At 39.2% G+C, this 15031-nt stretch overlaps 1 protein-coding gene across 1 annotated transcript in view; it reads left to right on the top strand.

Annotated features, from left to right (window-relative positions):
* PDGFC (platelet derived growth factor C) overlaps positions 1–14284 on the top strand; it is a 101761-nt gene extending 87477 nt beyond the window's left edge. Inside the window, exons 4-6 of the mRNA XM_079990480.1 lie at positions 3465–3666; positions 11034–11251; positions 12424–14284. Coding sequence (XP_079846606.1) covers positions 3465–3666; positions 11034–11251; positions 12424–12540 — 537 coding nt within the window. The 3' untranslated portion in view covers positions 12541–14284. The remainder of the gene's footprint in view (positions 1–3464; positions 3667–11033; positions 11252–12423) is intronic.
* Positions 14285–15031: the final 747 nt, after the last annotated feature.

Raw genomic sequence — 15031 nt, 5'->3', positions numbered from 1 at the left:
GCAGATAAAATATATTGGCATGATTTCACAGTAAAAATATCAACCATAAAACCTTTTTAAAAATCATATGTAAAAATAAATGAAATGAAATCCAGTACAGATACAGGCTGAGATAAAGTTCTCCACTTAACACTTGTTGAACAAGGAGGGTCTTCATTAGGTACCAAAAAGCAATAGAGTCACCTCCTGTTTGATATATAGCAAGGAGTTCCAAAGAGCAGGTGCTGCCACAATAAAGGCTCAGTTCATATAGCATAAGGAGCTGACCTACTGTTGAGATGTCATCTGTAGAAGGCTGACTCCTGCAGAGTGTACTGATCATCTGGGTGTATATGGGGCAAGACCATCTTTTAGCTATCCTAGTCCCAAGCTATGTAGGGCTTTGTGCACCTACACCTTGAACTTAACTCAGCAGCTAGTTGGCAGCCAGTACACTTCTTTCGGCAGTGGTATAACATAGGGGTAATTGTCTGTCCCAGTGAGCAATTGTGCCACTGTATTTTGCACTAGCTGCAGCTTCCGGTCAACCCTGAGGGCAGCCCAACAGTGGAGTACATTGATCTACTCTAATGTGATGCTGTGCTAGTCCTCACTGGAGACTGCAGTGAATGTAAATATGGCATCAAGATTGTTAGGGAGGAAAGCAACTTTACCCTAAAAGTGCCTTGTAAATGAGTCGCAGGGAAATCTAAAACTCCATTTTCTGGACTAAATGTTAAAACCCGAGCAATACAAAAAGTTCAGCTAGACAGCTACTTGAGTATGCAATAAAGGCAGAGGAGTGGGTCTTAGAGGTGTTACAAAACGAGTCATTTAATCATAGAATTGTAGAGTTGGATGGGACTGTGAATGTCATTGAGTCCAGGCTCCTGCAATACAGGAAGATTATCATGCTTGTATCTCTTTGAAATAAAATACTAAGTTTCCAAGATACATAGTTGCCTTGTCCTAATAATGTCTTCTAGCATAGTGGTGGTGTCTTCAATATGACTTACAGAATTGGTGGAGTAATGAATTATGTCCTTGTCCTTTGACTGTTTCATTAAAAGCTGCTAATGGCAGAATCTTTATTTGCTCTGAAGGGTTTTCCTGTACAAATAATCAAGACAATCTTTATTTTAATATTTTTGCTCCGTTTAGGTTTTCAGAGCATAGTTTTTATTGCCCTCAATGAAAGCACAAAGGTCTTGCAGGAAAAGGTTTTCTCTGCATTGAAGCCAACTATATTTTGATAGCTTCAAATGTGTGCAGGAAAATGCCGTATAAATAGCAGAACAGGAAATTCCACTTGATCCAATACTAATTGTCATTTTTGGCTTCACTATAAGGCAGCGGCAGACCTAAAGTATTTATACATGAGTTATAGTTTGCTCTCCTATTCCCATACAGTACTATGGCAGAGATAAAATATTCGGAACTATCTAGTATTTAAAGATGTTTTAAATGAATGTAAATAGATTTCTGGGTATATATTTTTATTGCATCCTGCCCTAATTGGCAAAATCAGGATGCCCTCTTGACTACTGCTTTATTTTCAGTTGCTCTCCTGTAGACTTTTCTATCACAGGCTTTGCCTCTTTTGCCCCCACAACATACTGAATTGACTCATCCAGTGAGCTTCTTCTCACTATGATCTCCACTATCTGTCTTCTCAGTGATGACAATAACAGAGAATTGTGATCAGATATTTCCCAAACTGTAAAGTGAAACTTAAAGAAAGAAATCGGTCTCCTTCCTGGGCAAGGCTGGATCATTGAAATTTAGGGGTGCCCACATAAGGCATGCATGTTTGTGTATAAACAAATATTCAATATCTTCATAAAGGGACCCCTGACCATTAGGTCCAGTCGTGACTGACTCTGGGGTTGCGGCGCTCATTTCACTTTACTGGCAGAGGGAGCCGGCGTACAGCTTCTGGGTCATGTGGCCAGCATGACTAAGCTGCTTCTGGAGAACCAGAGCAGCACACATAAATGCCGTTTACCTTCCTGCTGGAGCAGTACCTATTTATCTACTTGCACTTTGACGTGCTTTCGAACTGCTAGGTTGGCAGGAGCAGGGACCGAGCAACGGGAGCTCACCCCGTTGCAGGGATTCGAACCGCCGACCTTCTGATTGGCAAGTCCTAGGCTCTGTGGTTTAACCCACAGTGCCACCCGCGTCCCTTAATATCTTCATAGAGTTATGTGAAAATCCTTACAAAGCAATATTCTATATTTAAGAATCCTGAAAGCAGAAACACTGGATTTTTTCCAAGGCTTAGTGTAGGTGAATCCTACCAGAATTCAGACATGGCCTGTGTATTCTTCAACCGGGAGCTAGGGATTGAGATTTGTCCTTTAGTTGGGCTTGAGTTGGAGCTGGAAGTACAGAAATCAAACTGCCATTGACCAGGCAAAAATGGGTGTCAGGCTCTAATGGTAGAAGTAGCAGTTCTTGTGATCCAGAACCATGCCTGTACCGATGGTTACTTCTGTTGGCAGTAAGAGATTTTGAACAGCCTTTTTGAAACAGGAATGGGGAATCTTCAGTGCATATCATTCATAACTGTAGGAGCCATGAGCCACGGTTGCTTTCAATTGTTGGCATATTGCAATCTAGGTTTCTATTACTGAGAATATTGTCTCTCTTACTGCTGGTATTTTCATATAATTGCTCAACAAAATATATAGACCAATTCTGCTCACTCATCAAAACAGCTTTTACTAATGCTAAATACATGAGAAATGTATGTGTTGGCATTTTTGCAGGGATTAATTGCATGTAATGGAATTATGTTTTTCCTTCAAAGCCTCAGAGTGCCATTAACTCTAATTGTTTACTGACATACCATTTATCACTTTGTGTCAGTCTATTGAGTATATTTGCCAAAGTTGTACAATAGTTTGTTTTATAATCCAGCTTTGGTAAGAGTGAACTGTGTGATGAAAATAAGAGGAAACTGTATGTAATAAGGAAAATAAATATGTTGCAATCTTATGCACATTTATCTAGGAGTAAGCCCCATTGAGAAAAGTAAAATGCCCGAGAAAACATGGATATGATCAGACTAGTCCTAGATTATCACTATTTTTCACTTGACTTTGCATTTATTGACAGTATTTGTATGAAACACACACCCCCAACATATGTTGTCTGATTGCCTTGTAGAAATTTAAAGACCAAAATACAATATAGAACAATAAAAAAGCATAACAAATGTTATTTCTGGCAGATATATAACAAAACACAAGCCATAGAATGAAAAGCCCAGGAGTTTTTAAGGTGTTGGTGAATTATAAGGCTTCACCTGGGGACAAAAAAGATCATAAATATGGTTCTAGGCAAACTTCTCTAGGAAGGCTTTTCTAGAGATTAAAGGTATATTGGTCTCAACAGATATCATGGTGTTTGTGTGTGAGAGAGAGATTAACCTCTATCATTATATGCACCTAAGATGCTTGTTTTTCTCCTTACAACATCAGACAGAATCTGCCAGCCCAACAATATTACCACCTTCAGCTTTACCATTAGAGTTGCTAAACAATGCTGTTGCTGGATTTAGTACTGTGGAGGAACTTATCAAGTACCTTGAACCAGACAGATGGCAATTAGATTTGGAAGACCTGTACAGACCAACCTGGCAGCTCCTTGGAAAAGCATACATTCATGGAAGAAAATCTAGAGGTAACCAGCGGATTTATCTCTTGTGCTTTGTTTTGGCATGCTAATGTTAATCTTTCGTTGGAATTTGCATGAAGTATTCTTTATTTGTATTGATTACAGTTGCACAGTCCTTACCCAGCAGCTGATGCAAGTATTAAATTGCATGCAAGTATTAAATTGCTTTGTGGACTTTCTGGAACTACGTTTCTTTTACTCTTTTAACTGAGTGTTCTTGATTCACCAACATTTACTAGAGTGGAGGTTAAACAAATCAGCTCAATGTGATTGGGAAACTGGGCTATCCTCATATCAAATACCAGTGGACGAGCTAAAATATGTTTTGTATAGGCACAGCAGAGACTAGTTGTGATGATCACTCATAGCTTCTAGTGTGATTGCTGTAGCAAGTAGAAAATAAGATTAAAAAGTGAGTATTTTGGAAAACAACAGGAGTGGTCCTTTAATGAATATAGTTTTGGCTCATTCAGAATGCCAGTGAATGTATTTGCATTCTTGCTTTTTCCTATGTAATCTGTAGTAGGTGATGGTCACTGCTTTGCATGGCTTGTTGAAAACCATTTTGTGGTTGAGATCTAGTAGACTGCAATCCTGTACCCACATTGTGGCATAAGCTTCATTGAATTCAGTGACACTTACTTCCACATATACTGTGATTGTGCTGTGAATGGACTAAAACCCCCTGTACTGTGATCCAGCTAGGCAACTCTTATGCTCCTAAATGCCAATTAAAGCTCTGTTGACTAGTGAAGCAATTACGGTAACCTTTCTGGGGGTAGAAAGGGAGAAAGGTAAAATAACAGCTGCATTAAACCTCATGGGCTGATTTATTTAGTGCTGCTCTTCTATCTTATCAAAACAATAGTGGGCAATTAAATTGTTTAACCAGTAGAGTTGAATTTTCATGTTAGAACCTGTTTTCTTACATGAGAGTGGTACTGAAAAAGAGTTTCCTTTCACTTCCCTTTGAATTTAGCTTCAGACTAAATCTGATTTAGCTGTTAGGCACTAACTGCTATAATTTACATGCATTTGATATTTAATGATAGGGAATAGACAATATTCCTGCCCTTCTCATGCATGATCATGGAGGATAGTCAAGCATAACTATGACTGCTTGAATAGAGTTAAATATAGGGTTTTGATAATTGCAAGGATATGCTAAGACTGGATCTAGGCAGAATCTTTCAAGAACCTATTTCATTTGTTTGATTTGATCCCTAGAACACAGCATAGATGTCTGCCTCTGTCCTTTTTTGCTTGCAGCATGTAAAATGTAACTACAGTATCCTATGTGTGGACACGTGATAGGATTTATTAAGATTAGAATATTCATTTTCTGTTTATTTATTTATTAGGATTAGAATATTCATTTTCATCTTTCCAGTTTCCCCCCAATATATATATATTTTAAAACCTTAGATAAATCAAAATCCCATCATTGGATGGCATCTACACAAAACCAAATCCAGGAAAACTGTGAACACCCCACCCCAACAAAGAAAACACCATCAGCATAAAACTTTTTAAAGAGTTTTAATTGGACACTAAATTAGAATTGCTGTTAAATAAAGACATACTGAGTATAGTCATATCCCTCTTAAAAGGACCACCCTCAGATTGCATTACGAGAGTATGCAACAGCCTAAGGCAGAAAATGTGTCCCATTGAGATGACATGGTATTTGCTGTAGACATTCATAATTGTTGCAGAAATGCAGTGTTTGGTTTTTAATACCATGTGATGCCTTTTTTAAAAATCTCACTAGAGTGGAAAATGTTATTTAACAGAAAATACAACTTCAGCTTTAAACATTATTGTTTGATATAGTAAATAATTTCATAGCAACTATTGTTGGCAGCAGTGAAAATAAACCTGGATGAATTATACTGGGTGTGTGCACCCATCTTTGTTGCGAATGCTGTAGATTTCATTAGTTGCTATTATCCAAGCAACGGATTATATTATGATGCTTCTGGCAGAAACCATAACAAGTTCAGGTCCATACAACATTGTGTTTCCCTAGTTGCGTGTTCAGACCCAGAGACCTCCCCACTAAATAAAGTCACACTTGACTCAAATTTTAGTTTTGGTTTTTGGCAGAATTTAGGCCACAACTTTCTTGACTACAGAAGGTGAGTGGTTGCATAGGCTCTGGTTCGACTAGCTCCCTGCACCCTTGCAGGCAGCGCTGACCCAGGGCACCAGCATAGGTCAGCCAAGGGTGAACACCTGGGTAGGCAAACAGCCGGGAACAGACTATGTTCACCACCCAGATGCCCCCCTGGGGGTTGACCAAACCAGTTGAGTCCTTGGATTCCTTTGACAGAATACCCATCACATAGGGATGGCGAGACCATTCTCCCAACCCTATCACCTGAACCAGTGTCTATCCGCCACACGAGCACCACGCTTGCCGCCAACCACTCACACCTGTAACCAATCCCTTAACCCCACTGACACTGAGGTCAGCCACAAATCATTCCCAATCACAGACAGATGAACCCCATCAAGCCTGTAAAGGGACGCATCATGGAAGGTAATGCCCAGGTGACGGATCACCCAAGGCCAGAACCTTGTTGGCCACTGTGCTCTGCACGCACCTCCTGGTCCTCTCGGTGGCAGCTGGGCATTGGCTACCTCACCACACAGCTGCAGCCAAAATATTTTGAGTCCAGGAAGAGCTGTCTTCAACTCTTCCAAGTCCTCCTATGTGCGGGTCTGCAGGGTCAGGCCGGGAGCTTCCGGCAAATCGTTCTCTCCCAGCTGCACTACCATCGCCGCAGGCGTGCCTTCCACAGACACCTTCGCCTGCACTGTCGGGAGAAAGGGGACAGAAGCCACTGTGAAAAGGAGGGCAGCGGCAGGCTCTGCAACCGGGAGCTCTCAGGGGCTGAAGCCCTGTGCGGCAAGCCCTGCTAGCAAGAGGGAAAGGGAAAGGAAGGGGAAGGGGCCAACTTAAAAAGGGGGGAACAATAAAGAATGAAATAAATAATAGAAAGTTAAATTATAGAAAGTTAAAGAAAAGAAAGATGATGAAAAATATCACCAAGACGATCCATCGAGGGTAAGTCTCTCTCTCGGTTGCACAGAGGACACACTGTTTAGCTGTTCCGAATGCACAAGCCGAAAGAGGAAGCTCTGGGCACATGCATGGGTATATATAGGTCCCTCGATCCATTTGGACTGCACCCCATTGGCCAGATTGAACCCAGCATCAAGGGACCTACTAATCAGGTGTTGTGGCTATCCAATCTTACCCACCCACAACACAGGAGTCCGGTCTCCAGGTCTCACTGCAACACATGCCCTCTTTTAGGGAGGACACGATTTATATAAGTTCACACAAATACTAATATCAAAATACCTTAATTCTAGCCTTAATAGAAAACCCCTTTCTCTTTCAGTTTGAATGGAATTAGGATAGGGACAGGAGGGATGGTTTTCTTTCAGATATGGCATGCTTTGTCTAATTCAAAAGTCAGCAATACTCCATGGAACTTGTAAGATAGATGCCCATGGATTCAGACTCTTTACATCCTTTAAATCCTATCAAGGTGGAAAGTCCTGTGCCCAGCCACAGATCAGTTGTTACCTCTTTATATCTGGAAGAATGCCATGGTCAAGCTGCACTAAGAGCACAATCCAGGATACCTGCTTTTGGAAGCCTCCTCCAATTGCCCTAGGAGGGTCTGCAACTATGGCTCTTACACTGCCAATGTTCCAACAGCATAGGGGGCAAAAAGAAGGTTGTTCCAAGTGGGGATCTTTAAAAAAAAAAAAACATCAAGGGAAATGAGGCAAAGGAACAACTGCTTCCTTCTCTTCCCATCATCTGCCCTGGTAGCAGAAGTCTGACAGAGTTTTGGATTTAGTGGTTCCTGTACCTTGAATTATAGTTTTTCTCTGCCCAGTGAGAATATCACCCCTTGGGGTATATTTCATGGTAAGACTAGCATATTCTTAAGAACTCATCATGATGCATACGTTTTTATTTTTCCTGTTTCTATTATTCTGGGAGTTGCGGAGCTCTTAAAGATCTATGACTTTTAGAAGTAGATTAGTAACTTGTTTTTCATTTAGCTACCATGTTTAATGAGAGAGGCAGTCCTTGACCCATTATGCAAGGAGGAAGTTTTCTGCCTTGGAATGAAAGCAAAATCCTGTAAAGGCAAATTCCCAGGCTTCATTGGAAAATAACTGGATAATCAGAAAGTTCTAATACAAACAAACATGCAACTGTTTCCTTCCCACACTTGTAATGAAATACAATATGCAGTAGGCTAGAATCCTGCATGGCAATAAAAGCACCATCATACAGAACCTCTTTTGTGGATACCAACTGTTAGTTATAATTAACTTTTCATTTTACATTTTTTTACATTTTAAGGGCATTGCAAAAAAATAAACCTTATTGCAAATCTTACTAGTTTATTCTTACTAAAGCTTTTTCTGTGCGCCAAAGCTTTTATGTATTCCACTTGCAGAAATTTGTTTTTAGTAATTAGCGTTAGTGACAAACATTTTTATTTGAAGCCACCCAGTCTAAGCATTTCCCTGTTTGGGTTGGATTTGTTTTTCAGGTAATAGCTTTGATTCATGAAGTTACTTTGCCATTGCAAACAACCCTGTGTTCTTTCTGAGGTTTTTCTGAAACGTTCTTTTGACTACTGTGTCAAAGTTGATGAATGAATGGAAGCCCAGTTCAAAGGGTGTTTAAATTTCCAAATTATAATAGGTTTTGTAGCTCAGTTCACTTAATAGATCCATATAACCTTTTCTTTTGGTTAAGTAAACATTGTAAAGGAATACACACACACACACACACACACACACACACACACACTTTTTCAACTAGCCTTATGCCCTACACTGTGTTAGAACATAGTTTGAGCAAGACAGATATGGGAAAGGAAAAGAGGGATGCAGGAATTTTTTCACTTCAAAGACTTGATTATACATTCACAATGTGAAACTGCTGGTAATCTATTCATGTAAAATGTAGTATCATAGAAAGGTGCATATTGTATTATAATAATGTGCTTTGACAAGGTGATGACATCTAGTTTTCCAAATACAAATAGTATAATGCAGTCTGTATATTGGTTTAAGCTCTGTTAAGGTTATTACAATTTTGATAAAATACATAGCCGAAAAAGCTTAGTTTAACGTTTAGAATATGACTAGCGATCTAATCAAAGTCATGCTGAATAATTAGAGTCAGACAGACAACTGTCAGCTAGATTAAAAGTGCAAAGTGGAAGGAAAGGAGGACCTTTTTCTGCCTCCCCACTTCCACCTACTCTCTGAAGACTGGAGAAGAGACCCTCTTAAGAATGTTAGGGGGTAGGCAGGGGAAAGACTAGACCATAGAGAAAATGAACATAATATTTTAGCTGCAGTTCATTCATTTTCAGCTTTGTATTCTTGTTATAAAAAAAGTGCCTAGACATTCAATTGTTGCGCCCATAACCTAGGTTGAAGGTGCCATTTAGCTCCTAGGTTTTGTATCTCAGTTTCTAACACTGGCCTCAAAGCTGCATGATTCAAGTAAAATCTTGAAACACTCAATGAGAGTGTCTAACCATTTTTAAATGGAAGGAAAGTTGTTTCCTAATTCTAAAAGTTGCAGTTGGCCCTTAGTAATTTGGAGGTTTCCATTCATCCCAGTAAAAGGCTTAACTACTTAGGCAGGTGAACTCAATACTGTGTATTGTGACTTTATAGACCTTAAGACCTATAGAGCTTAACTTAGAAAAAACATTTGTGTTACCAGAATTTAGACTTTATGGGGGGGTTTGCCCTGCCGGACTTAAGACTCTACTATGAATCAGCAGCTTTCTGCTGGTTGAAACACTGGCTACTTCTTGAGAATACTGACATTTTAGATCTGGAAGGGTATGACAATAGCTTTGGTTGGCATGCATATTTATGGTACGACAAGGTAAAGGTGTACAAAAGTTTTAAAAACCATATTGTAAGGAAAGCATTGTATAATGTTTGGATTAGATACAAAGATCTGTTGGAAAGCAAAACCCCTAGGTGGGTGTCACCAATGGAAGCTAGGGAAGTAAAAAAGCTTAATATGGATTCTAAATGGCCAAAATATCATGAGATTATAGAATACGATGGTGAAAGGGTGAAACTTCAGAGTTATGAGAAACTAAAACCTAAGGTTCGAGATTGGTTGCATTACTACCAGATAAATGAGACGTTTAAACAGGACAGGAAAATAGGATTTCAGAAAGAGAAGTCAAAATTAGAAACAGAATTGTTGGAACCCAATACTAAGAATTTATCAAGAATGTATAACTTGCTGTTAAAATGGAATACACAGGATGAAACGGTGAAATCAGCTATGATTAAATGGGCACAAGACATAGGTCATGATATTATGTTTGCTGACTGGGAACAGTTATGGACCACCGGTATCAAATTTACTGCATGTAATGCTTTAAAAGAAAATATTATGAAAATGATCTACCGGTGGTACATGACCCCAGTCAAGCTTGCAAAAATTTATCATTTGCCTAATAATAAGTGTTGGAAATGTAATGAGACTGAAGGCACTTTCTACCACCTTTGGTGGACCTGCCCAAAGGTTAAAGCTTTCTGGGAAATGATCTATAATGAAATTAAGAAGGTCCTTAAGTGGACTTTTCCTAAGAAACCAGAGGCTTTCCTCTTGGGTATGGTGGGCCAAGTGGTGTTAAGGAAGGATAGGACATTCTTTATGTATGCCACTACAGCAGCAAGAATTCTACTGGCAAAGTATTGGAAGACGCAAGAACTACCTACTCTGGAAGAATGGCAAACAAAGGTGATTGACTTTATGGGACTGGCTGAGATGACGGGCAGAATCCGGGACCAGGGGAAAGAGACAGTGGAAGAGGACTGGAAGAATTTCAAGATATATCTTAAAAATAACTGTAAAATTGAGGAATGTTAAGATGTCAGGGGGTAAGAAGTAAAGAATTGCAGCAGTAAACAAAAAAAACTTAAGAAATATTTATGAAAAAGAACTAAGACAATGGACTTAAGGGTTGCTAAAGAATTTTAAACAAGGATGCAGGGATAGGGAGGTATGGGGAAGTCAGAGAAAAAAGGTTATGAACCGATGATTATGAAGTTATACTGTGTTACATTGTTCTTTATTTTATGTGTGGAAAATTAATAAAAATCATTATAAAAAAAAACAGAATTTAGACTTTATGAACTTTGCAATGTAAATCCACTAGTCCAGTGGCGGCATTGAGGACAGGTTGTTGTCTCCTAAAAACAGCTTGATGCTCTTCACTTGCAGCAGGTATCTTTATTGTTGAAACTTGATGAATAAGTGACAAAAATGTCTGCCTTTTTAAATGCTTCAGTTGTAGATCTGAATCTTCTGAAGGAGGAGGTACGAATGTACAGCTGTACTCCACGCAACTACTCAGTGTCACTACGGGAAGAGCTGAAGCGAACAGACACCATCTTTTGGCCACTTTGCCTGCTGGTTAAACGTTGCGGTGGAAACTGTGGCTGCTGTCAGCATGCTTGCAGTGAGTGCCAGTGTGTCCCTACCAAGGTTACCAAAAAATACCATGAGGTATAGTGCTATTTCTTATTTTAAAATGTTTAAAATTTCACACACACACACACACACACACACACACACACTAGCAGAATAATTATATTAGGACAAATGTTTACATTGCAGCAGCTGAGATTTCAAGCCACAAACAACTCTTCAGAGAGGTTATAAAAAAAAGACCTCTCAGCACAGCTGTGGTATTAAGCCAGTGTCATCTCCATTTTTTCATGACCTTTAGGCAAGATATTGTCAACATGTACCCTTCTACTTTAGTGGGCTTTCATACTCCTCATCTCATTTGATGCTGTTTGCTTGCTAGGAAGATAGCCAGAAAGTAAGTGATGGTGACAACTGTTGCTGTTCATCCTTGCTGTTGTCACTGTTCATTTGCACATTCCTTCTAGGTATGCAGAGGGTGGATGTGTAAACATGTGGCAACAGCAAACAGCAGCAGTGGTAACACCTAACACCTCCTGCTGGGCCTTGGGCTTTGGTGGATGTCCAGTCATGGTCACATCGTGCTTAACTTCAGGTTAAGCTTAAACTTGTAGGTTGTTTCCATATTAAGATGGCATTGATGAAGCTTTTGCAGACTTGTGTAGATAAGAACTGTGCCTTAAACAGCTCCAGTGGAACCTCGGGTTACGTACCTTCCTCCTTACAAATGTTTCGGGTAACGAGCTCCGCTAACCCAGAAGTAGTTGCCCCTAGTTGCGAACTTTGCCCCAGGATCCAAGCGGAAGTCACGCACTGGTGGCGTGGCAGCAGCAGGAGGCCCCATTAGCGAAAGTGTGCCTCATATTAAGAATGGTTTTGGCTTAAGAACAGACCTCCAGAATGAATTAAGTTCGTAACCGGAGGTGCCACTGTATTGTAATTTTTGGCTTTGATAGAGAACTGCAAGAAGCAGTGAAGAAGCCTCGCTGTTTGGGGAATGTGACATATATCAGAAGCATTCAGCAGACCCATTTCTGTGAACAAGAGACATTCTCACCTTTAGAAGCAGCCTGTGAAACACCCATAGGTGACACACCATGTAATGGTTACAGCATGAGTTTGTGGAGACAGCATGAGTTTGTCAGTTATGCACTGATGGCTTCCAGTTTACTAATAAGGAATAGATTCTTTCTGACAATGAAGGAACTTGATGGATTTTTAAAAGATTATATTGAACCCTTCTTTTGCAGGTCCTGCAGCTGAAGCCCAGGAGCGGCGTAAAAGGATTGCATAAATCTTTGACAGATGTACCTTTGGACCATCACGAGGAGTGTGACTGTGTATGTAAAGGGAATACAGAAGGATAAAAGGAACTTGGTGTGCTTCTTTTACAGCATGTTCACTCAGTGGCTGATTCTCTTCTGGGGCTTGTGCATTAATCTCCTTCTGTAATCTCAGTTGTCTGCTTTGAGAATCTTCAGTGTTCAGGACTGACAGTTCTGGGGGAGAAAAAGAAAGAAGAAATCAAACTGAGATGTATGCCATATAACAGCAGTTACCTGTTACTAAGGATGAACAGAAGGCTTCATTGAGGGATTTCTCTCCCACCCCAATTCTATACCTATGTCTATAGCTATATTTATATCTATATAGAGATATAGATATATAGATATAATATCATCTCTCTTACTCGTATTGAATTTAAAACGTTTAAGTTTTAGAAGTATAGGAAAAGACAGTGCTTAGGCAAGGCCTGGACTCTCCTGGTGGTCTTGCTTCTGCAAGTCTCTTACTTCTGGCTTACAGTTCAGAACATCTGGAATCTCTCTTAACTCGGCTCAGCAACTCCTGTACATTTCAAATCAAAGTGTTAATTGTCCTACAGACTGTCTTACTCTGAGTTAAACTCAATTTTTCACTGATGCAAGTCGAAAAGACTGGACACATTCTCTTGGTTTCTTCCAGTAAAGTGTCTGTTGTTTAGAAAACCTGAATGGTCAGTATATGTGAGAAAAGAGGAAAGGGTCAGAAACCAAGAAGTGCCTTTATCCTTCTCACTATGACCTGCAAGTATTGCGTTTGTTTATATTTTTTATTGTGTACATTTTTATACTCTTTTTGACAGCATAACTATTTGCTTTTCTAATCTTGTTAAATATATCTATTTTTTGCCAAAGGTATTTAATATTCTTTTATTATTATTATTGCAGCCTAGATAAACTGCTTTTTCATTTTGTAAGACTTTGGAATCAGAGTTATAGAAAGGGGTAAGGAAGATAGAATTCTGTTTCTGCAGAGCAAGGAGCTAAAAGGTGCATTTGCACGTAAAAAGATAAACAAGACAGGTTAGTCTGAATTTACAGGTGTGTGTTACTAGCTCCATGATGCTGGGATAAAAAAAGTAAATATATTAGCTGTTAAAACTCTCTTCATCATAACCTAGTGCCTCAATCCAAATAAGGAGGTATGTGCACAGAAACAAGGTTGCACATACATACATATCACATTTTGCATCAGGGGCAAGTGGCATAATTCTGATAAGCATCATAAGGCAGATGTTCCCTGTCCATACTGCATTATTTTCAATGGATTGGATATTTTTGTGCATTCAAACACGCATTCTGATGCAATAATTTATGCATAAATATCCTTTTTACACGTACTAGTGATGGATCACAATGTGGGTTTCTTCAAAACAGTCATAAATCCAAAACTGAGAGGCCCGAAACAGATATATTCAGAGTGATGTCCAGTTCAATGGGACCACTTACTTCTTAGTAAACACTTCACTGTTAAATTAGAAGGTGAAAGATCTTGACAAGAGCACCACCACTGCTGTCATTTCAGTGTGTTCTTGCATACATAATAAAATGGGGTCATGAACAAGTCGCACATATTTATTGCTGCAGGTGTAAGGGTTTTTTATGTTAAGAATGCCAGTTATTTCCTTGTAAAGGGCAGTGGGCTTCCAATATCTTAATGATGTAAAGTACAGTTTTGATAAAATATGGTTTTGCTGATGTACAGTCTTTATGTAAACCAGCACATTTATCCCACCCTTTGCCCAACTAGGAAAAAGCAGTAAAATATTTTGCTTGTAAAATGCTTTAATACTGTCCAGTGTTCTGTGTTTTTGTGTATTGTTTTATGTATTTAATGATTCTACAAAGTAATGGTGCTCATTGGGAGACAGAAGAAATACTTCCCATATCCCTATATGGCATTTAATAACTATCTAACAGTCCAATCTTCTGAACTTCCATATGCTTGTTAAAGAATAAAAATGGATATCGGAGTAACATTGTAGGAACAGAACAGCATTGTATGGTTCTCATGGAATTGTGGCCTAATACAGGGGCAGCCCCAGTGTGCTATGTCCATCTTTCCTGATCATTGGCCATGCTAGCAGAGTCTGATGGGAGTTGTAGTCCAACAAGATATGAAGGGCATCACATTGGCTAATGCTGTACTAATAAATGGGTATCAGATTAGCATTACAAAATTAAGACATAGCATGGTACTCTTAGAATCTTCATAATTGCACAAACATTTGCTTTTGCTCCATGTGCTAGGTGAGCCTTCAGCTTAAAATAATGTTGTTTCCAAAGTTGATTGAATGCAAAGGAGTTTATGCCACAGATTTCACCCATTCCCTGTACTTATGCAAAGTACTCATTTAGATATTTACCAATGGTACAAATTCCTAAATGGAAAAATACAGTAGGTTGTTGTTGCTGCTGCTGCTTTTATAGTTTATTGTTGCATCTTAATTTTAGCCTCTGTGAAATTAAAATTTTTCAAGAAGACAAAACATCAAGTAGAAATCCTTAGTATTTTACAGTTTTGGGCCCTTAAATG

The sequence above is a fragment of the Podarcis cretensis genome (genome assembly GCF_951804945.1).
Source record: "Podarcis cretensis genome assembly, chromosome: 9".
In the NCBI taxonomy this organism is placed as follows: Eukaryota; Metazoa; Chordata; class Lepidosauria; order Squamata; family Lacertidae; genus Podarcis; species Podarcis cretensis.
This window is presented reverse-complemented; position numbering and strand designations above follow the sequence as displayed.